This window comes from Artibeus jamaicensis, unplaced genomic scaffold, assembly GCF_021234435.1.
Source record: "Artibeus jamaicensis isolate MK-2021 breed Jamaican fruit bat unplaced genomic scaffold, CSHL_Jam_final contig_465, whole genome shotgun sequence".
Taxonomy (NCBI): domain Eukaryota; kingdom Metazoa; phylum Chordata; class Mammalia; order Chiroptera; family Phyllostomidae; genus Artibeus; species Artibeus jamaicensis.
The window spans coordinates 26,871,206-26,893,350 of NW_026521843.1; the positions used below are offsets into that span (position 1 = coordinate 26,871,206).

Genomic DNA, 22,145 nt, shown 5'->3' on the forward strand with positions numbered 1-22,145 from the left:
TAATACTGTTGAGTTAAAAAATCTGAACTTCCCACCCTCCTCTGCCCAATCACCTTACAACACAAAAACAAAAGTTTTCATTATAATTGCTCTAATCTCATTAATAGGTTCTTATACTTAAAAAAATTTTTTGCACTGGCTGGATCACTCAAGTTGGTTGGAACATCATCCCATGTACCAAAAGGCTGCAGGTTCGATTCCTAGTTGGGGCACATACCCAGGCTGTAGGTTTGAGTTTGAGTCTTGGTTGGGGCACCTACTAGAGTCAACCGATTGATGTTTCACTTTCACATGAAAGTCTATCTGTCTTTCTGTCTCTGCCTCCTCGCCTCCCCTCCCTTCTTCTCTAACATCAGTAACATACTGGCCATCAGGTGAGGATTAAAAAGAGGATCTTATTTCACCACCTATTCCACTGTCTACAATGTAGAAACGGACAGATACCGTATTCATAGTCACGCAGTGCCGTAAAAAGAAACTGCCAAAGTCACTCAGACCGTCTTCCTTAGATACGGGACATGCTAATAAAACTTGAAACGCTGTATCTTCCAATTTTTCAGTGACTAAAAGCAAAATAAGGTTCATTGCATCTGGAAAGAAAACAAAGATGTCTTCTGTTACTGAACTGAGTAATATTTTTACATTACAACCAATATGAAAGACAAATGTATGAACTACAAACACAAAAAGGATATAATAATATTCTGGATAATAGTGAAGCACTTCCAAATCAAAACATTCCAATGTATTCATTAACACAAGTTTTTCAGTTTACTGAGCTGCGTTTAAGAGTCTTATGTTCACAACCCCTATTATTAGAGAATGCCGTATTCATCATGTAAAAATAGTAATTCAGCTTATCAGAAAAATCATTAAAGTAAAAAATTTCAAACTACCTGGAATATATCTCCTTTCATATGCAACTTTGTCCAAAATTTCCGAGACATACTGAGGATACCCAGCTTTACTGAAGCTGAAGATAACTTGCAATAAATCCCGATCCATAAGGTAAAGATCAGACTTCTCCACCTTCTCCAGGGTCTATAGACAATTTCAGAAATTAGAAATACAAGTTAGAAACCAGTATTAAAACACCAAGATTCTGTTTTAAAACTTAGGAACATATATCATCTAAAGATTTGGGACTACTGCTTTTTTAAAAAATATTTTAATTATTTATTTTTAGAGAGAGGGAAAGGGAGGGAGAAAGAGAGGGAAGAAACATCAGTGTGTGGGTGCCTGTCACATGTCCCCAACTGGGGACCTGGCTTGCAACCCAGGCATGTGCCCTGACTGGGAATCGAACAAGTGACCCTTTGGTTCACAGCCTGTGCTCAGTCCACTGAGCTACACCAACCAGGGCTGCGACATCTTTTATAAAACAGGAATATTCTACTTCAATGCTGTTACATTAACAATCAAGGTACCAAACTCTAAGAATTCTCTTAGCAATAACTATTGTCTGTAAGAGATATCTTTAAAAACAGATATAAACTATATTCTTCTGCTTCTTGAAAAACGTAACCCACGCTTACACAAATGATTTTAAAGTATGTTTCTACAACACGAGTCACACCTGTTTCACATGGTCAATGTCACCCTTCTCGGCATACGCGTTCAGTAAGGCTAGATACGTGTCTGCACCAGGCTCGATCCCAGCCTCCCTCATCACCGTGAGAATGTTCTCTGCATTCTCCATATCCCTGCAAGTTAATTCAAGGAAAATAAAACAGGTTGCTATAACACTGTCAAGTGTAACATTACCATTCGATCTAAACTGTTATTACCTATGCTTATTAAAATGAAAAATTCTTAAGTACCATTTAGAAATATGGTAATATCAGAAAGGAAAAAAATATTATTAAACTGGTTGTAGATTTCTGAAATAAAAATCACAAACATCTCAAATTTTTACAGGTAACTTTTCCAAAAGAGAAACCAAATCGTAGCATAATTACATACACGTTAAATAGTGTGCATTCTTTCACTAGGTATGTTATGACTGAAATTTACCTTTTTAGTGAAGAATAACATTTAGTAAGTTATTCTTCAAAACAAAAAATATTTTTCAGGGCACCAGGAGATCAGTTCATATAAATTTTACAGTCAGTTACTTTTTATCAGGCCCAATTTTCAAAACTAAACATTTTCAAATAAAAGTTTTATGAAACTGATAAATTTAAGAATATGGTATTTTAAAACATGCAGGCTCTATCTCACATGCTCAAGATTTTTTCAAGGGGGCAGGTAAACATGGTTTAAGAATATTCTACAGTATTTTTCTGTAATTTAAACCTCGTTTGAGAACAACACCTTGGGTGAACATTACCCAGCTCTCGCGTGCCCTGTGACAAGGGCATTGAAAACTGCCTCTGTGACGGGAAGGTCCTTAGTTTTCATAAATCCAAGAATCTTGCTACAATAAAAAAGAAACAAAAATACTCCTTGGAATTAATATCAAAGACACTCTCTATACCATGTACACACAAACCCCCATTCCTTGAAATTGTATCAGTACTCCTGAAGTATTCTTGTTAAAAATAGTATGTAATTTTTTAAAGTCTGACTGTTTCTTCTACACCACTAAATTAACCTTTAAAAAGCACAAAATTTAATAAGATTCACTGAGTTAAAAATGAGATTATACATTTCCATTTACACCTTATTTCCTAAACCCCCTAACCAAAAGGAATAATAAATTTTACACAAGCAGAGAAATGTCACAACCGATTTTGTATGAGCCAATGTTATAAATGAATGCAGTTTAAATGGCTAAGAACATTTCCTCTAAAAAGTATTAATTTAAATAAAATAAAGCCAGCTTTATATCTCAACAATTTTAAACCTCTGCTTCAATAAATCAGATTTTTTCATTAAAATACCAAGTTTTACTTATCTGTCACCTCTTACAAAACTTTATGTTGTACGTAAGTCATATTACCAAATATGCTAGATTAAAATACTTCTGAAATAATTTCCCTTACTAAGCAGAGACTCAATAATAGAGAGAACGAACTTATCTAGGATTACAGGACATATATGTTTGCTTGTACATACTTTTATGGAGTTCCCTACCTGGCACCTTCAATATCTCCCATATTACAGTAAGCAGCAATCAACCTTTGGTAAGTTACCTGTCAATGAAATGGGCCAGTTAATGTATCTTTAATATTTCTGGGTAAAAAATAAAAAATAGTGAAATTCAGTGACCACCAAACATTTCAATAGCAGCTACCTACTCGATTTGGCTGAATGTTTGCTTCTTCCATTTTTGCCAAGAAGTCGGTTGGTGAAAATTTATGTTCGTTTTGAAGGTAGACTTTAAGTAAAGCATTATAGTGACTTACATCGTACACAGTACCTACAGATAAAATTTAAATCACATGTTTAGAAAAGCACTTAAAATCATATTCTTTACCACAACCAGAACATGTGTACCTAAACCTAACAAACACAAGAGTGACACGGGCACTGCAGCAGCCCACCCAAACTCAGACCTGCAGACACGCATCCTGTCAGGGCAGACCGCAGGCTACACGTGCAGGGCGCCACCTCTGAACTACGTCCAGCTGTAAGTAACCGCCTCTTCAGACACAAAGAAGTCTCTTACTCATGAAGCACAGGATCCCCTCCTGTTAGAAAAGGCTGACATTACCTCTGTAGTTAGAGTGACCGCAAGAGTTTCCCACCTAAAGCAGAGCTTGCCACGTGCCAGGCACACTGAGAGGGACGAACGGTGTTGGGAGCTATTTTACACAGGCAGGGCCGTGCTGGCAGGTCTGCTTATTTACTAACCAGGCCACTCCCGGTCTTTGTAGGTTCCACTTCCACTCCACTCTCAGTTAGTTGCTGAACATGTTTCCAGTACACTACTGTCACCACCTGCACTCCAACACCCTTCGTTTTCTCCCTGCATCCGTCGCGCCTAAGGCCACATCGGTTAGGGCTGCCACTCAGCCTTCCTGTGCCCACTCATGACATCATGGTCATCTTATCAATCTGGCGCTAACATGCTTTACTAAATTTTCATGAATTTTCCTATCTTTATTCACATACCTGTGGCCAGTTATCTAGCATCAGTTTGATAGTCAAGGCAGCAGAGGCCTGTTCCATTACATCAGTGCATGTTCTTTACCTTAGCAGTCATGTACAGTACTGACTATGTTTCAGGCACTGTGCCAAGTGCTCGGCACACAGAGGCTACTCTTCACAACAGCTCCGAGGCGAGCACTATTATCATCTCCACCTCAGAGATGAAGAAAACTGACTTTTACTTGGCTAAGGCCACATGGCTAGTGTGGTGTGTCTGGAGATCCCAATCGCTTATCCACCTCACACTTTATACAGGGCCTGACAGAGAACCACGTGCCATTCAGCATCTGCAGTCTGACCATGTACCACACGGTGCCTAAAAACCTCTAAAAAGCCAGGAAGTCAAGCGGAAGAACTCTCATAATGGCTGGCTACAACTCTACGGCTGAAGAAAATTATGTTCTATAATTTTGTAAAGGTATTTAGTTTATTGGAGAAGCTGGGGAAACGTGCCCAAAATCCAGATGAACATCTATTCTAGCTTTTCATATAGGTTTTAGTCAAGATTATTACTCAATGTAACTTTACTGAGTTTCATTTCCTTATTTCTCATGCACTGGCATAGTGTTCTAGATGACAAAAATGCTTCTGAGAACTTGGTAAAATTTGTATCCCCATGCCTGCTATTCTACCTGGCTAATTTCGTGGGTCATTTCTAATTCTGCTGGAGAGAAAACTCTAGAATGAAGGGATTTAAACCTCAGTTTGAAAAATGGATTGACTTAAGGAGTAAAAAATTAAAGACCATTCCAGAAAACACAACTTGAACAAAAGAGGAAACTTACATTAGTGTCATGGCATGGCCAAAGAGGTACACCAGAAGTAATTCTATTTTTAAAAATTGAGCTTATGGAAACCCTGAAATGAGCCTCTCTCACTTCCAGTGTTTTCTCCAGAATCCCCTTTAGTTTGGAAACCTCAGTCCCAGTGTCAGACCCGTCAGTAGCTCATCCTGTAACTTTGGACACGTCACCCAAGCTAAGCCAGCCCTAACTGCAGCTTCACAAGTCTGTGGGCAAGTCACGCTGGCAATCTACCAGGCTTCTAGCAATACTGACCCCACAAGTATTTATTAAGTGTGAAGCGTAAGAAGCAAGCATCATGGCAAAGAGGAAAACAAAGATGTTACAGATTCCACTCAAACAGGATATGGAGGAGAGACACCTTTGTGAACAATTACAGAGTAATGTGTCCACCTTTCTGGTGATGTGTTAGCAGTATGACTGCTGTGTAAGGGCTTTTTTATATTTTAGAACGTAACTTTTTTCACAAATATTTCTCTTAGTTCAATGATTGTTAAAAATTATGCGACTTACTGATAGACATTCCTAGTATTTATAGTCAATTCTTTACCTTTACTATTCTATTGCCTTTATATTTAGAAAACCCTTTCCCATTACAAAATACATTTATCTCATTGTTTTTTAAACTTTTAAAAATTGAACTTGTCAATGTAATTTTTTTTAAAGATTTTATTTTTTTAGTAAGCGGAAGGGAGAAAGAGAGCTAAAGAAACATCAATGTCTGGTTACCTCTTGTGTGCCTCTTACTGGGGACCTGGCCTGCAACCCAGGCATGGGCCCTAACTGAGAATTGAACCAGCGACCCTCTGATTCTCAGGCTGGAACTCAATCACTGAGCCACACCGGCCAGGACTTGTCAACATAATTCTAAATGAACTCAAAACTCTGAGGTGAGGTTCTGTCTTTATTCTATAAGCTTTTCTTTTTCTATGTAAGTGCTACATATTTCTTGAAAGATATTCCTAGATATTTTATATATGTGACTACATTTGAATATTTTTATCCACTTAAGTTTCTAAGTAGAAAAAAATTATGGCTTCTTAACCATTTAATATTTCCAACTACTTTATTGTAGATTAATTTTACAGAATTTTACAAGTAAACAAGCACATCACCTAAAAATAATAATTTCTATTATTTTTTCCCTCTTCAATATTTTATTGTTATTATACATAGTATTTATTAGATGTTGGCTTTAGGTTTTAACATGTGAAAGAAGCATCCATCTATTCTTTTAAATTTTTTAAACTCAGTAATGAACATTGAATCTTATCAAATGGTCTTTTGAGCTACTTTATTTTTTGAAGTAGGTACTATGTTTATAGTTCAGAATTGAAAAAGTATAAAAAAGCCCCTGGTTGGTGTGGCTCAGTGGATTGAGTGCCAGCCTGCAAATCAAAGGGTAACGGGTTTGATTCCCAGTCAGGGCACATGCCTGGGTATCAGGCCAGGTCCCCAGTGGGGGGCTGTGAGGGGCAACTACATACTGATGTTTCTCTCCCTCTTTCAACCTCCCTTCCCCTCTCTCTAAAAATAATAAAATCTTTTTTAAAAATGAAAGTATAAAAAGGTATACACTAAAATTGCATCTAGCGTTGATCAGTCTTCCAGAAATATTTTAATATTGTATGCACATAAACTTATAAACATTTTTCTTCAAAATAACAGCATATTATACACACTGTTCTGTACCTTAATTTTTATTTATATTTTGTAGAATACTCCGTATTAGTATCTTAAGCACTCCTTCAATTTTTTAATAGTTGCACAATATTCCATTTTATGGACACTCCATAATTTATTTAACCAATCCCCTAGTGAGGGACATTAAAACTGGTTCCAATTTCTTACTATTACAAAAAAGCTACAATGAAGAATATCCTTTTGCAAATGTGAAAATATCTGCATCTAAATTTCAACAAATGGAACTGCTTAGTCTAATGGTATGTGCATTTTTAACTTTGACAGACCAAACGCCTTTCAGTTTCTTTTGCTTTTACCAAAAAAGTAATACTTTTATGAAAAATTATTTTATTCTTAATGCCCCTAGAGGTCGCTATAACTCACCAAATAAATCATATTTCAAAAAAAATTATGAATTAAGTAGTCCTTCCATAAGATTATAGCATTTATGTATATATTTTTTAACTGAAGGAAAAAAATCTACACCCTTTATACACATCTCATATTCAAATAATCATACCCAATTTCTGAAGCTTGTCCCATATCCTGTGAGCCAATTCTGTCCTCTCGGAGAACTTGAGTTCAGGTAAGAGAGAACCACAGCTGCGCAACAGAAGCAAGGCATGATTACCACCTGGGCAACCTATGAAAAAAGATTAATGGTAACGTTTAACATAGTACAATATCACATTATAATAAAATATCACATAGTACAAAATCTGGCACAGTACAATATCACATTATGTATCAAATTTTAAACTGAAATGTGTAAATATTCAAAAATCTTTTGATTCCTTAAAGATATTATTAAGATACTACCTATAAACTGGAGAAATTCTATCCTAATCCACAAGTATAATTTACAATGTTACAAAATGTTCTAAGTTTTAAAAAATTAGTCTGATTTCTTAAGGCAGCTAAGGTTATGAATGTGTATAATTTGCAAGACTACACACTATAAAAATACACAGACCCTAACTTGTAAGCAGTGCTTACTGCAATTCAGTGGCCACTTCTCACTGTCTCATGAAATGACACAAAGTAGTAGTATTAAAAGCCATCAATATCAATTTTAGGTCTATAAAAAATTACAAAATAATATAAGCGTCCTTATATTTTTCCTTATTTTTTAAATATTTTAAAAATATTTTTCCTTAGCCAAGTCCTTTATCAAAATGTCCCTGAAAGCTGACTTTAAAACAAAAACAAAAATAAACCACTGACTGTGTGATTCCATTTCATCAAGTATCCAGAATGAACATATCTATATGAATAGTAGGTACACTAGTGGTTGCCTAGGGCGGGAAGGGGGGGGAAGGGTTTTGGGGCTGTTGGGAATATGGAGGTTTCTTTTCAGGGTGAAAAGGCTCTGAAATGGATTGTGGTAATAGTTGGACAACTGTGAATAAATCACACAGAGAAAATGAAAAGCATTATTTTAATGTACATTAGTTATAACTGACACTTTTTTGGTATCCCTCATCAGACTCAACAGCTCCTTAATGAGACTGAAATCCATGCAAGGGCTTCAGGAAGCTGGTGACGGCTCTGAGACTAGATGCAACCATACGGGTTTGCCTGTGGGCTTATGGGTGTGGGAGGGGTCGGGGAGCAGAGGGCTCTAAGCTTCCATCGAATTATCCAGGTTGAATGGATATATTTTAATAGCTTAGTGAAAGTAAAAGGGAAATGATTATCGATGTTTCTGGAAATCTGGCATTTGTGATCTTAGGGAAAGCTGACATTATAAGGGCAAATAAGAAAAACTAGTATCTTCCAAGAAAATCTACCACTGAAAGTGACTCCTTTATGAACTGTGCAAAGTAAAAAGGCAATTTTTGTTTGGTTTTGAAATAAATATCCGAGACAAAATATCTTACTCAAAACTTTGCCCTGATGAGATGGAAATATTACAATCATAACATTGAATCATGATCACTAGACAACACTGAAAGTATCAAAGAGCCTGCCCCAAATGACTACTTAGTAAAAGTTCAAACTATTGACCAGAGAAGTTTGAGGTACCTGAGTGGCAGGCGTTATCAAAGACTTTCTGCAGGAGAGTCTTTGGGATGCGGCCAGTTCTGCGGACAGAATTATCCAGTCTCATCAGAGCCCAATCAAACTGACTGGCATTCCTTCTCGGGGAAGAAGTGGACTCCTCTGCAAGGTAATTCTTTTTCTCAGCAGCAATGGCATACAGCCTGGCCTGGCTCGGTGGCCCTCTATAAAATGAAACACAATGAATATTAAACCATGTGAACTACTATCCATATAGGTCATCTTTTTGAGCAATATCTATACAAACCTTTTTTATTAGTTACTAAATACCAACATTCATAGTGTACCCGCATTTTGCTCAGAGAAGTATAAACTGGTAGGAAAGAATTTGGACTGCTGCTTTAAATAAAATCACAGGCACACACACCAACTGTATGCAAAGTAAAGCTCCTGAATAATTATTTGACAGTGCACTGAAAACCTTTCCTATGGAATCATTTAAAACTAAGACAATAATATGGTTTAAGTGTTTTTTTTAATCCCCCTTAACCAAAAGCAGTTTAATAAAGGAGAGATGAAGCAGTTTATGCTACAGTGCCCTTCTCACCCGTACAAAGGAGAAAAGGGATCTAAAATATAACCACCTTCAAATGCTTTCAAGGTTAAGCTTATTAAAAGAAGACCAATGTCCAAATTAGAATTATGTTATTTTTAAAAAAGATCATGCAGGAAAAAAGAATTCCCATGTATCTAGTGATACTATTTCATCTCTCAATTTAAACCTGCATTCCATCTGTCAAAATGGTCATTGTATCCTTTTCTCATTTTTTGACTACTGCAGCCATCAAAAAGAAAACTAGATTTCTGGTTTAACATTTAACATTGGGAAATCAAAAAGGGAAAAATGTGCGTAAGTTAGGAAAGGTCAGACTAGTACATGTGTGTTTATTAAGAATAAACAACCTTTAAACCACCCAGTATCTTGATAGTACATGTCTAACATGTCAGCCAAATGCTCTGAAACATGAAATCAGAGGTAGTCCATTCTGTAGAAATATAAGCTGTCCCTGATTTGCAAATATCAAACTTAAAAATAATCCTATGTGTGAAAGAAACCATCGTAAATCTTTCAATTGAATCTAAACTCTTCCTCTACGTTTGAACATCATTAACATAAAATTTCTAGTTCAGACATTTATATATTTATTCCAAAATATTTTAAACTTTCCAATAGCAGTCAGTAAGTATAAACTAATAATATACATTTAAGTACATATGAACTAAGTATGATGTAAAGATACTCTACTTATTAATCCAAGAATGCTTTCTGAATTATAAACACGTGTTCTGGAATGTATACATTTTTTACCACAATTATCAAAGTAAATATTTATACAATAATAATTTTAATAACAAAACTGTTGAATTTTTACCTTATGTCATTACCCTGGAAAGCTGATCATAAATTAAATGATTAAATATGTGATGTTACAATAAAGAAAAGCTATACCAGTAGTTTCACCACAAGGTGATATAAAATGCAGAGACAGTAACTGATACGAGACTGGAAATGCTATCACTGTTGTCTGGGGCACATCGCAACCACTCTGGCCATCAAGGATTCCACCCACGTAAATACATAGAATGAAATGAAAATAAAGTGGAGAAACTCAGGACACTAAGACAATGTCACATTTAGTTGATTACAGTCTGTTAAATGAGCAACATTAACTAAATACTAGATTATTACCTACAAACCACAGAAGACACATTCCTACATATATTTATTCCTTATTTTTCAAAGGGTTTCTCTGCCCATTTATCTGGCTACTAACTAGGTCAGCTGTTACTAACCTATGCCGCCTTTGTTAGTCAAGCAAACACAAAATGACATTATTTTAAATCACCCAGAATAATGTGTCAAGTTCAAGTGAGTGCACAGTAGCAACAAAAGCTGATTAATACAAAGATTTCAAAATTGAAATGAAGTATATTTGCCAGAGTTTTTTATACAATGCAAATCTGATAAACTGTGAGAGTAAAATATATACAAAATAAAAATAAAACTTTGCTAAAATGAGGTTTTAACATGTTACCATCAAACGCAAAACAAAATTCAGGCAGAAGACAGAGATATTACTAAATCAATACAGCATTCTGAACATTCGAACGCTAATTCTTCTTATAAACCTTTAATGCAGCCATTAAACATAAGTGTGTAAAGATTAGCTTGGCTTTCATTACTTGAAGTATGAACCTGCTACAAAATAAACTGGGGTAGAAGGATTAGATATTTTAAAGCAAATGACTCCTCAGTCTTCAAAAGGGTTCTCCAGCACTTCCCCAATGGCAGTGCTTTCCGCATTTATTATTGGGCCCAGAAATTATTTTCAAATTCACTGAACACATTCCGAAGCAAACAAGAACTTCATAGCCTGGAGCAACAGATATGTTGTGATAGAAAGAAACAAGTTCAGGGGTTACAGCAGGTCCATGCAAGTGGCACCTACCCACTGGCTGGTACAAGCTAGAATGCATTGCCTTCAAATGCCAATGACCAAAATTGATGTAACTCCACCTTAAATGGCTCAAGAGTTCCCTCCTAAGACTCCGGCACACACCCCTAATATTCAGGTCACCCACAAATTTTCTCTGGCAAAACATGGCATTTCTAAAGGTATATTTCTCATTCTTTTTAAATCGATGATGGTGATTCTGATTTTGACTAGTACAAAAATAATAATAATTTTGTAGTTGAGTGTATTTCAAAAAGGTATAAGAACCAGATTATTATAAGCAGATCTCCAATGTCAAAAGGTTCTGCTTTTTAAAAATGAATGCTTTGCTTTTCAAGGCATGTTTAGGTTTAGGTTTAGGTTTAGGTTTACAAAAAATTGTCCAGAATGTAGGAGTTCCCCTATACCCTCTTCCTCCTACACCCAGTTTCCTCTATTAGCATCTAGTATTAGTGTGATAAAGTTTGTTACCAGTGACCAATATTGACACATTATTAACTAAGGTCTACAGTTATACAATAGAGTTCACTCGTGTGTGTGTGTGTGTGTGTGTGAGCGTGCGTGTGTGTATGTGTACACATCTATAGGTTTTGATAAATATAGGAGATGCATTACAATGCATAAATACCACACAAAACAGTTCCCCTGTCCTAGAAATGCCGTGTTCCACCTACTCACCTCTTATCCCCTCTACCTCAACCCCTGCAAAAACTTTTTACTTGTCTCTATAGTTCTGCCTTTTCCGGAATATTAGAGTTGGCCTATGCAGTATGTAGCCTTTTTCAGACTGGGGCTTCTTTCATTGAGCATGCATTTAAGTTTCCTCCATGTCTTTTTGTGGCTCCATAGCTCATTTCTTGATTAGTGCTCGGTAACATTCCATTGTATGGAAGTACCACAATTTGTTTATCTGTTCACCTACCGAAGTCATTGGTTACTCCCAATTCTGGGCAATTATAAATAAAGCTACTAGAAACATGTGTTCAGGTTTTTGTGTGGATATAAATTTTCACCTCTTTTGGGTAAATATCTGGGCTGGATCATAATGTATGCTCAGATTTATTTTGCTTTATGAGAAACTGCCAAACTATCTTCCAAATGACTGTACCGTTCCGCATTCCCAGCAGGAACGAAAGACAGATCCGGACTGCCCTACACCCCCAGCATTTTGGGCCACAGATGTTTCGGATTTTAGCCATTCTAACAGGTATGTAGTGGTTATTCAATTGTTTTAATTTGCAATTCCCTAATGACATATGATGTTGAGCTTTTCATATGCGTATTTACCTTCTGTATGTTCCACTGTTGAGTTTTAAGAGTTTTTGTACATTTTAGTCTCAGTGTTTATCTTTTCAAGTGAACTTTTTATTAAAGTCTTCTTCATTCCTTTTTAACTTGGAATCTCCACCAAGCTAATCACACCCGTTCTTGCTTCCCTCTTCTCCTCATCCTCACTGCTGTTATCAGTCAATTCGGCATCACTTTTAAGCTATCAGAGTTTAAAGAAGGATGCAAATATGATAGGATAGGCATTTCATTATACCTCCAGGTAAATTATGACTATAATCCTGCTTTTACAGATGGGAAAACTGAAGCACTTTACCCAAAGTCACAGTAAAAGCTAGTTAATGACAGGTTGACAGGGCCAAAATTTGGACTCGTGTAGTCTCATTCTGAAATGAATTAAACACAGTGGAAGGGCATTAAAGAAACTGATCTGGCTGCAAAAGGGTTTCACACTGGAAAGGGGCAAAAATTAAGCCTGGACAGGGAAGGTGAGTCTAGATAATGGAAAGCCTCCAGCGGCTGATAAGCGATTTGGGTTATATGATATGCTTATAAATCGGCTCTCTCAGCGAATCTCGTAGTTCCATTCTGTAGGTCATGGGGACCTCAAATATCACTTAGATTCTTACCAATCCCTTAACTATCCCACTCACATTTTCTTTAGCCTGTTGATATGACTGATTATATCAACTTGTTTTCAAGTGTTGAGCCAGCCTTGCATACATGGAATAGACCCAACTTGGTCACTGTATATAATTCTTTTTATATACGTTTTATATATATATATATATATATATATATATACACACACACACACACACACACACACACACTCACTGATTTCATTTAAGTCCTAATATGTTAAATAATATATCCAATAATGATTCCTCCTAAAAGTGGTTGGTACTCCTTTCATAGTTCATGTTGCCACCCACTCGACCACCACCACATTGTTCTCTGAAGCTCAAAATCTTAGGATAATTATTTCATTGCTCAATCCCTCTCACCCTTCGCACCCCATGTGCCAAACCCTTCCAAGCAAGGTGGAGCAGTGGGTGGAGAACTGGAGGGCAGCGAGAATGAAGAGCGAGATGCCGTTCAGGAAGCTGCTGCAGTGCAGCCCAGGTGAGAGACTGACGGAAGCTTAGACCACAGTGGGCACTGTAGACAGGGAAGCAACACATCTCACCAAAGCCACCGCCTGATTAAACCACGAGTTCCAGGCAACAAATCACAGCACACGGTTTGTCACTTGCACGTGGCGATGAAAATTTCACCTAGAAGTGCTTACTTAATCCTCTGTATATATCTTATCCCTTATGTATGATTTTCATAAACACTTGATAAGCAGAATCTTGGAGCAGGCTCTACGGCCTGGTGGAAATACATGAGCTTTAATAGTGTCCGCTCAACCCTACAGCCCAGCCTGAGTTCAAGCTCTGCCACTCACAAAATGTGTGACTTTGGCCAAGTTACTACAACTCTCCCTAAGCTTGTTATCATCTGAGAAATAACAGAATCTGCCTCACAAGAATATCACAAAGATGGCTGAGACATGTGGTATTTCCCAAACATCACACTTCTGCTAGAGAAGATGGTTTTAGATTGCACACAGACAAGGCTTTTCCACTGTAGTAGTTCATTTATTTTAATAAATACTTTAAAATAACTATCACAGCAAGCTCTTTATTTTACTAGCATTCTCCCTTAAGACAAAATTAAGTTATAAAAATGTCAGTTTAACCCTAAAACCAATGTCAAGAAAAATGTTAAATATAAATGATAATAGTTTAGGTAGTTCTCAGATTTGGCAGTACCATAAATGCCCAAAGTTTGGGCAACACTGGAAAAGAGTATATAAAGAACCTGGCAAGGTAAGTGTAATATTAACGAAATACTTACTACAGCATGTTCTTCCTTTTAAAATGTATTAGCAGAAAGCATAAGATTTATTTTAAAGGCCTATTTAAATCTAAGCTATACTATTTAACAACCACATGGCTCTGGAAAAGGTATTTGGTCTAAGCCTTAGTTTCTTTGAGAAAAAACACTGACTTGTAAGGATCACATTCAAAACAAATATATATTTGTGTCCCAACAAAACAGCGCTCAGTAAAGCTCTTACTACAGGAGATACTCACAACACATGTGTCGATCAGCCTTTTCCCCAATCTTTTGTAGAGCTGTCACAATCAACTTTCTCCCTAAATTATTTTGCAAGACACCTGGCTCAGTTTAGCTGTCCTGCAAACACAGCTTTAGGCTTTATGGTAAATCACAGAATTTCAGCCTAAAAAAGGTGTGCAGCACTTCCACACTTTGATAACAGTCTCCTGGCTTGAAACACCAATGCGTTCCTCCCGCCATCCAGATGTCCCGTCCACCTCAGCCTCCTCCAGTTCCTAGAGATGTCTCAGCTATGACAGGAAGTGGTGAGTCCGTTAACCAGGCTGGGGCCTGTAATGGATGTGGATACTCTTCTGAGTCTGCAAAGTGAGAGTGGGATGAAGTAGACTGTCCTGAAGTTCCCTTCCTGAGTTCACATTCTGCAATCTTATCATGTGCTTCCTTACCTGTGACAGTCTGTAATTCCTAAATGTATACTATATCCCATACTGTCTTTTTTTAAAAATATTTTTGTCCTTAAATACATTCAAGCACCTAAACTACAACATACTCAAAGACACTTCAGAGCTGGGAATCACAGTAGCTGGACCCCAACCAGAGACACTGGATAAATCAGTTCACACTTCTAAGTCTCAATCTCCCACTGTTTAATACCAACTTACAAAACATAGACATAGTCATACAAATACACTTTGAAATGGTAAAGATCCAAACTAAAGGTACTACTGTTCGTATTAATCTCCAACTTTGGTCTTCCTAATTCTGCTAACATCCTTACTAATCTCTTGTTCTCGGTCTCTCAAGAAGGAAGGAAGTATCTTTCCTCAGTTCTGCACCCACTAGTTGATGCCCTATCAGCCCTGACCTGTAGTACCAATGTTGTTCCCTGCTGGTCTGCCCATCTCCTGCCTCTCTGTCTCCATCAGTCTATGTAAACTTTGTCAACACTTACATCTCTCAAAACCATCCAAAGGCTTCCAACCATCCAATGACTGACTTTCTGATCAATCTTGGTAGCTTCAAGGAATCAAATGGCCTCTGCCATACCAACTTCCACCACACAGTGCCTTCACGCTCTTCTCTTCCGCTGCGACACTGTCTAGTTATTACCATGCACTCTCTCAAACTCAAGTGATCCTCTACCACGAACAAATGTGACTGCTCTTCTGAAATAACACAGTAAATTGCTCTTCTCTCTGAAATGCCACAGTGAACTCGCCTCCTACGGTTAGCACATACGTAACAGTTGTGCTGTGCCTATCACAGCCCTCTGCAAGTGATAAACTTACACACACAAGGAGCAGGGGCTGGACCACCAACCCGAAGGATCCAGACATCCTCTTAATATTTGTTGAGATCTTTTTTGATGAGAGGTAAACTAGGGAAAGTTTTTTCTCCTTCCACTGTTAGAATAATTTACATAATTCTGTCCTAGGCAACATGTAGTCTTCACCTTTGAGCCAACCATCGATCTGGACTGACTTGCAAACTGATTTATCTCGAAGCTAATCTTTTCCTCTGAAACACACAAGTACTATTCTAAAAACTCTCACAAGAAATATATGAGAAGCTTCTGATCCAGAAGTGTGAGGGGGGGAAAAAAAAAGAGTGTGAGAAAACAGATGTATTGATCCGCACTCTGGCTGGGTGGCTCAGTGGGTTGGAACATCATCCTGTACACCCAAAAGTTGGGGGTTCAATCCCCAGTCAGGGCACATATCTAGGTTGTGTGTTCGATTCCCAGTGGGGGTGCACATAGGTGAGTGCAACTGATCAATGTTTCTCTTTCCCCCCTCCCCCTTTCCTCTCTCTAAAAACCAATAAACATTGATTTTTATCATCCTCAGGTGAGAAGTGAAAAAAAAATGTTGCTCCTCCACCTCCCCACAGGGGATAGGGTAAGAGCTGGTTTTTTTAAAAAAACATTTGTTTAAAAAAAAAAGAGAGAGAAAGTGCTGAGATAGAAAAATGAGGAGTAAGACTAAAGAATATAAAAATACATATTTTTTGATGCTCCAATTTTGAAAAAAGATCAATAAGTTCCAATTTCCCTTAACATTGTAACACTCATCTTTCCTTCTCAGACAGCACATTCCTGGAAATAAAGCTCAGGGTGAGCGTGGGGAAATCGGCCACACTACAAGAATGGGTTAAGTACCCCTTCAAACGTCTTTGCATTTCACAATATTCCTTCCTCAGGGTCTAGGGTTTTCACTGATATAGTCAACTCAAGGCAAAAAGAACAAGACCAAGTTCCTGCCTTCAAGGAGCTTACAGCCAGGTCCGGGGTGCTGGTGGGTACACGTGTAATCATGTTAACAGATGCTTTAGTGACTCAGGCTGTGAAAGAAAGCACGAGAGGAGCAGTCGAATGAGAGAAGCAGTCAAGACAGATTTAACTTGAGCAGAAGGACGGGGAGACGAACTCCAAAAGTGAGCATTACGTTCAAAGGCAAGCAGGTCCCCAGCACAGGCCACCGGAGCCTTGCTAGTCCACACGCCAGCAGCACCTTATCATCTGGGGGCTTGTTAGACATGCAGAATCTCAGTCCCCTGCCTAGACCTACATGATCAGAACACACGTTTCTAAATAAGATCCCCGGGGAATTCTAATGCTCATTACAGTTTCAGAAGCCCTGCTGACCCAAAACAGTAATTTGGTATGACCAGAATATACTGGGTTGACCAGCAAGTTCATTTGGCTTTTTCCGTAAGCTGGCTCTAGTAGCACTTAGTTGTTTTTAACCTCAATCGAAACAATTTTGGTGGATTGTATTATGACAGCTGTCATACTGGCATGTAATAAAAAAAAACTGATCAATATTGGTGAATTTTTGTGTGACTATTTTAATATAGAAAATGGGAGAAAATATGTAACATTTTTGGTATATTATGCTTTATTAGCTCAAGAAAGGTAAAAACAACTGAAACACAAAAAAAACTTGTGCAGTGTATGGAGGAGGTGCTGGGGATGACTGAACGTGTCAAAAGTAGTTCGCGAAGATTTATGCTGGAGATTTCTCACTGGACGACGGTCTACAGTCAGGTAAACCACTGAAATTGACAGTGATCGACACACTGAGAACAATCAATGTTGTACCACATGGGAGACAGCTGACATACTCAAAATATCCAAATCAACAGTTATTGGTGAAAATGAAAAATGTGTCTTTTATTTTATGGAAAAAAAATTGAACAGACTTTTTGGCTGGCCCAATAGAATGCCATGGAAAAAACTCTCAAGAGGTGAGGCTCCAGAGGCCTCTCCCGATCATGAAGCACCTCCAGATACTGAACTTAATGGAAGCCACCAGTATCTGACTGTAAGGAAATGACACAATCAAATTATCAGGGAGACCAGGGATTAATGTGGGGGCTGGAGAAAGAAGGGATTCATTCTGGATAAAGAAGACATAACGGGACTTAATCAGTTGTGCAATCAACACATGGGGGGGTGCCCTGGCTGGTGTAGCTCAGTGGACTGAGCACGGGCCTGCGAACCAAAAAACCACAGTTGGATTCCCAGTCAGGGCACATGCCTGGGTTGCAGGCCAGTTCCCAGCAGGGGACGCATGAGAGGCAACCATACGTTAATATTTCTTTCCCTCTCTCCTTCCCTTCCCCTCTAAAGATAAATAAAGAAAATCTTTTTTAAAAAATGGGGGGAAGGTGTCAATAATGTATGAATGAGAAATCTCAAAGCTACAGAAACAGCAATACTCATGAAAAAGGAAACACATGAGCAACAGTTTGGGGAGGAAAGGTGAGTCCAATGTGAGATGCAATGGGTCTGAAGTACCTGTAGTTCAACTCATGTCTAACAGACAGTCTGTGTACAGGAGGAGAAATAATGCCATCATAGAGAGGTAGGTAGGAACTTACACCCTAAAAATGGAAGGATTAAAAGTAAAAAAAGTGACTAAGGAAAACGCCCCACACCAGCACCCAAGAGATAAACAGAGGAAAAGGGATGCAGCAAAATGAGTGAGAAAAATCCTAAAGAGAAGAAAATCAAGAAAGACTGGTGTCACTGATGCCAAGAAAAGGGTCTCATGAAGGGGGAATGGGAGACAGAGTAATACACCAGAGATCAAGGCCTTGAACGTGGATCATCTCACACATATATAAGTGATTAAAAGAAGTTATATTATCAATGATAGACTTAAGGGTGATTTTCAGTTCATTGCTTTCCCCTTGTATTTTGCAATTGTTTCTCAAGGCACATGAGTCTTATAATTTAAAAATATGCAATAAACATTAATAAACAAGACGATGGCTTTTGCAGTGGTGACTGCAATAGGTAGAAGAGTGAATAAGAATCTAATGAAGGATGGGAGTAGTAGATAGGGAAGAGAGACTGGGAAGCATCTAGAGTAAGTCGAGATTCCCAGGAAAGGTTCTGTCTTTCAAGTGGGAAAGATCTAGGCGTGATTAGAGGCTGAGGGATAAAAGATTGCACAGAAAAAGTTTTCAGTGCCCAGGGGAAAAAGGGAACACTTCTTTACTTGCTATGAGCTGATGAGCTGAGCATCACAGGGGTGAATGAGTCAAAGTTCTGCTCTCATGCAACTCATTTTCTACTAAGAAAACAGAGAAAAGATGAGTATCAGACAAATCAGACACACCTTGATAAAATTAAAAGAAGGTAGTTTTTTAGAGTGAGTGTTGAGATAAGGCTTGCCTGGAGAAAGAGCATATTCCCTGGCCAGTGTAGCTCAGTGGCTTGGAGCATTGCCCCATAAACCAAAAGGCTGAGGGTTGATTCCTAGTCAGGGCACCCCCCCCCCCCCCGGGTTTGGGTGCATGCTAGAGGCAATCTGTCAGTGTCTCTCTCTCTCACATTGATGATTCTCTCCCTCCCTTCCCCTCTCTGTAAAATCAGCAAGCATGTCCTTGTATGGGGGGCAGGGAGGGATGGGAGGGCATTTCAGTCCTAAAAGATAAGAAATCAACTTTACATAGAAGCAGGCCTGTTACCTTTACTTTACAGATAATGAAACTGAAGATAAAAGATTTTGCAGCAAGTTAAAGGAATCTGGGTCTGATGAACACCCAGACCTTTCAGAATACCCTTCCTACTAGACTGGATTCCCTCACAGGCAACAGAGAAAATGAACAATAACAATAAGAGTAAATGGCAATGCCTTCTTTGTCAAAAGAAACTCTTTGAAAGCCACAGATGTAGATCCGCAAAAGCAGAGGCATGAAGATTAACTATTGAGGCCTAATGAGGAAATCTAGGCAGACTCCATGTTACAAGTAGGCTACATTCCAAAATTTGTAACTAAGTTGTTAAGAAGTCATAAAACATTTCCTCCATATAATTTTACAGAGAGTAGGTTTCTAGGATGGTCCACAAAGATCCATGTATTCACAGTTATTATTATAGTAACTAATAAAGCAATTATTAGGTACCAGGTACCAGGTCCCATGTTAAGTGCTTTACACAAAGTTCTACCAACACTATTACTACTCCCACCTTATAACTAAAGAATAGGCCTGGAGATGTTAAGTAACTTGTCCAATGGCATTATGCAAATAAAATGAGAGGTCAGCAGTCCCGCCCTGCCCTATTCCAGCTCCTTAGCTCTTAAACCTTATGCTGTCTCCCAAAATACCTTTACTTTAAACACCAGTCATTCCAAAATCAGCTTTCCCCCAAACCTAAAATCTTAGTGCCCAGCTTCCCTTCTCAACTGGTCAGAATACTACTCAAGCTTCCTGTTCCCCACCCCACACCCAAAAAGTTTATTATCATATCTATCTCCTAATAAACCTCAGCCCATGAGGGCAATTTACTCAAACTTGTGACACTCACTGAGAATTTAACTTGCCTTTGCATTCCCCAGGCCCCCCAAGAAGTGTCTTGCATGTGTTCATTTATTCATTCATTGCCACTTACTGAGCCTACAGTGACAATTCCCAATCCAAATTACACCCTCGTAAGTACTGAAAGGAAACTCCAAGAAGAGTCAGGCAAAAGCCCAAAATGATCATTACTAAACATCTATTTCTAAGCTATTCCTAGCTCACCCCAAATTCCCAACCTATTCTCCCCCTACCACAAAAGTGAAATAAGTAACACTCGAAAACTGAGTCCCCGCTGCTTACTACTGGTCACCAATAATGCTTGCACATGAGAGAGATCACAAGCTGGTCAACCCTAAGCAAAGGAGTAGCACCCAACCCTCGCAGCGGCCCTTCGAAGCCCCTCTCAACTGCAAGAGCAGAAGGTAGCCGAAGAACAGGCTCAAAGCAGGAAAGAAGCCTTGCCCGCGGCCATGACCTTCTAAGGCGACCAACCCAATCACCCGAAAATCCCTGGTGGGGAGCACGGTCTGAGGCCCCGGGATGCTTATCCCTGGAGCGGAGAAAAGGGCACGTAGAGAACACCGGAGCCCCCCGTCCCCAGCCAGCATCAACGACCCCAGGAAACGTCTGAGCTGCAGGTGGACAGAGGCACTCACCGGGCGGCAGGCGCGGCGCGAGCTGCGGGCTGACACACGGCGGCGTGCGGCCGGCCGGGGCAGCCTGCGAGGAGGCGCATGGACAGCGGGAGGCGCGGAGCCACTCCGGCACGGAGAAGCCAGCATGCGGGTCTCAGAAGGGCTGCCATGGCTCAGCTGTCCCCCGTAGGTTGCACGTTCTGCTGGAAGGACAGGGGAAGCACGTGACCTCAGGGTCGCCTGGCGCGGTAGAGACCAAAGGCCGAGCGTGCTAGACGTATGGGGAGGCAAGTGTCGCTTTAGCTCAGAAGATGTAAACACCTAAGTCTCCAAGGAGATATGAGCCCCGTGCTACACTTAAATGACAATGTGGCTTGATCTGTTATTTAATGGAGTTTCTCTCTTGGCCTTCTGTTTATCATCTTAGCCTGTGCAGTCGCTCCACCCCTACGCTATTCAGTTGGTAGAGTCGGAAGAGGTCGACTCCTCCCAGGTTAGCGCAGTGGCTTGCGCGGGGCCAACTAACCGAAAGCTCGAGAACTCTCAGAAACAGCCGACTGGGAAGATCCCTGGGAGTGGAGCGGTTCTCTACGGAGGCTGGTGTTCCTGCTGGCATTCAGTGGTTGCTGCTGCGCGCTGATATTGCCGCACTAACTCACGGGAGCGTTCCATGCGCTTTCAGAAATGTGGGGGAGAAAAATCGTTAAGGACCTTTGCACTGTGCTAGGGGCCTCCAAAGTTACCTGTAACGTGATTAGTATCATCAGGGCCAGGGGAGCGGTGTAAAGGAATACACTGGTGCACCCAAGGGAGGTCCTTAAGCACTGCGTCGCTTTAAAAAATAGACGGAGTCTGACAAAGATCATATAGTTTTAAACCTGGAACTAAACTCATTATCTTCCCCAAATCCCACCCTGCTCCTTCCGTCAGTAAATGCACCAGCATCAGAGGTAAGAGCAGTATGATTAAGAGTCTGGAGCCAAATCTGGGGATTAAACAGGAGGCTCTTGCTTTCCCATGGTGTACAGTCTGGAAGTGTTCCCTCTGCACACGTGGGAAGTCCGGAGCAGGCTTCCACTCCCTCTTTACCTAGCTGTATCCTACCCATTGGCGGGTGAGCGCTCAGAAGTTTCCTCTGGAAGCCCTCCACCGTAATTGCCCATTTGACTGTTTATCATTCCGGACAGCTC

General features: G+C 39.4%; 1 protein-coding gene across 1 annotated transcript in view; it reads right to left on the bottom strand.

Moving 5' to 3' along the window:
* The window catches only part of LRPPRC (leucine rich pentatricopeptide repeat containing), a 101,741-nt gene extending 80,560 nt beyond the window's left edge, over positions 1 to 21,181 (bottom strand). Inside the window, exons 1-9 of the mRNA XM_037162066.2 lie at positions 20,977 to 21,181; positions 8,604 to 8,803; positions 7,099 to 7,221; positions 3,240 to 3,361; positions 3,076 to 3,134; positions 2,330 to 2,416; positions 1,577 to 1,703; positions 897 to 1,041; positions 445 to 590 (exon numbers count right to left, since the gene is read on the bottom strand). Coding sequence (XP_037017961.2) covers positions 445 to 590; positions 897 to 1,041; positions 1,577 to 1,703; positions 2,330 to 2,416; positions 3,076 to 3,134; positions 3,240 to 3,361; positions 7,099 to 7,221; positions 8,604 to 8,803; positions 20,977 to 21,125 — 1,158 coding nt within the window. The 5' untranslated portion in view covers positions 21,126 to 21,181. The remainder of the gene's footprint in view (positions 1 to 444; positions 591 to 896; positions 1,042 to 1,576; positions 1,704 to 2,329; positions 2,417 to 3,075; positions 3,135 to 3,239; positions 3,362 to 7,098; positions 7,222 to 8,603; positions 8,804 to 20,976) is intronic.
* Positions 21,182 to 22,145: the final 964 nt, after the last annotated feature.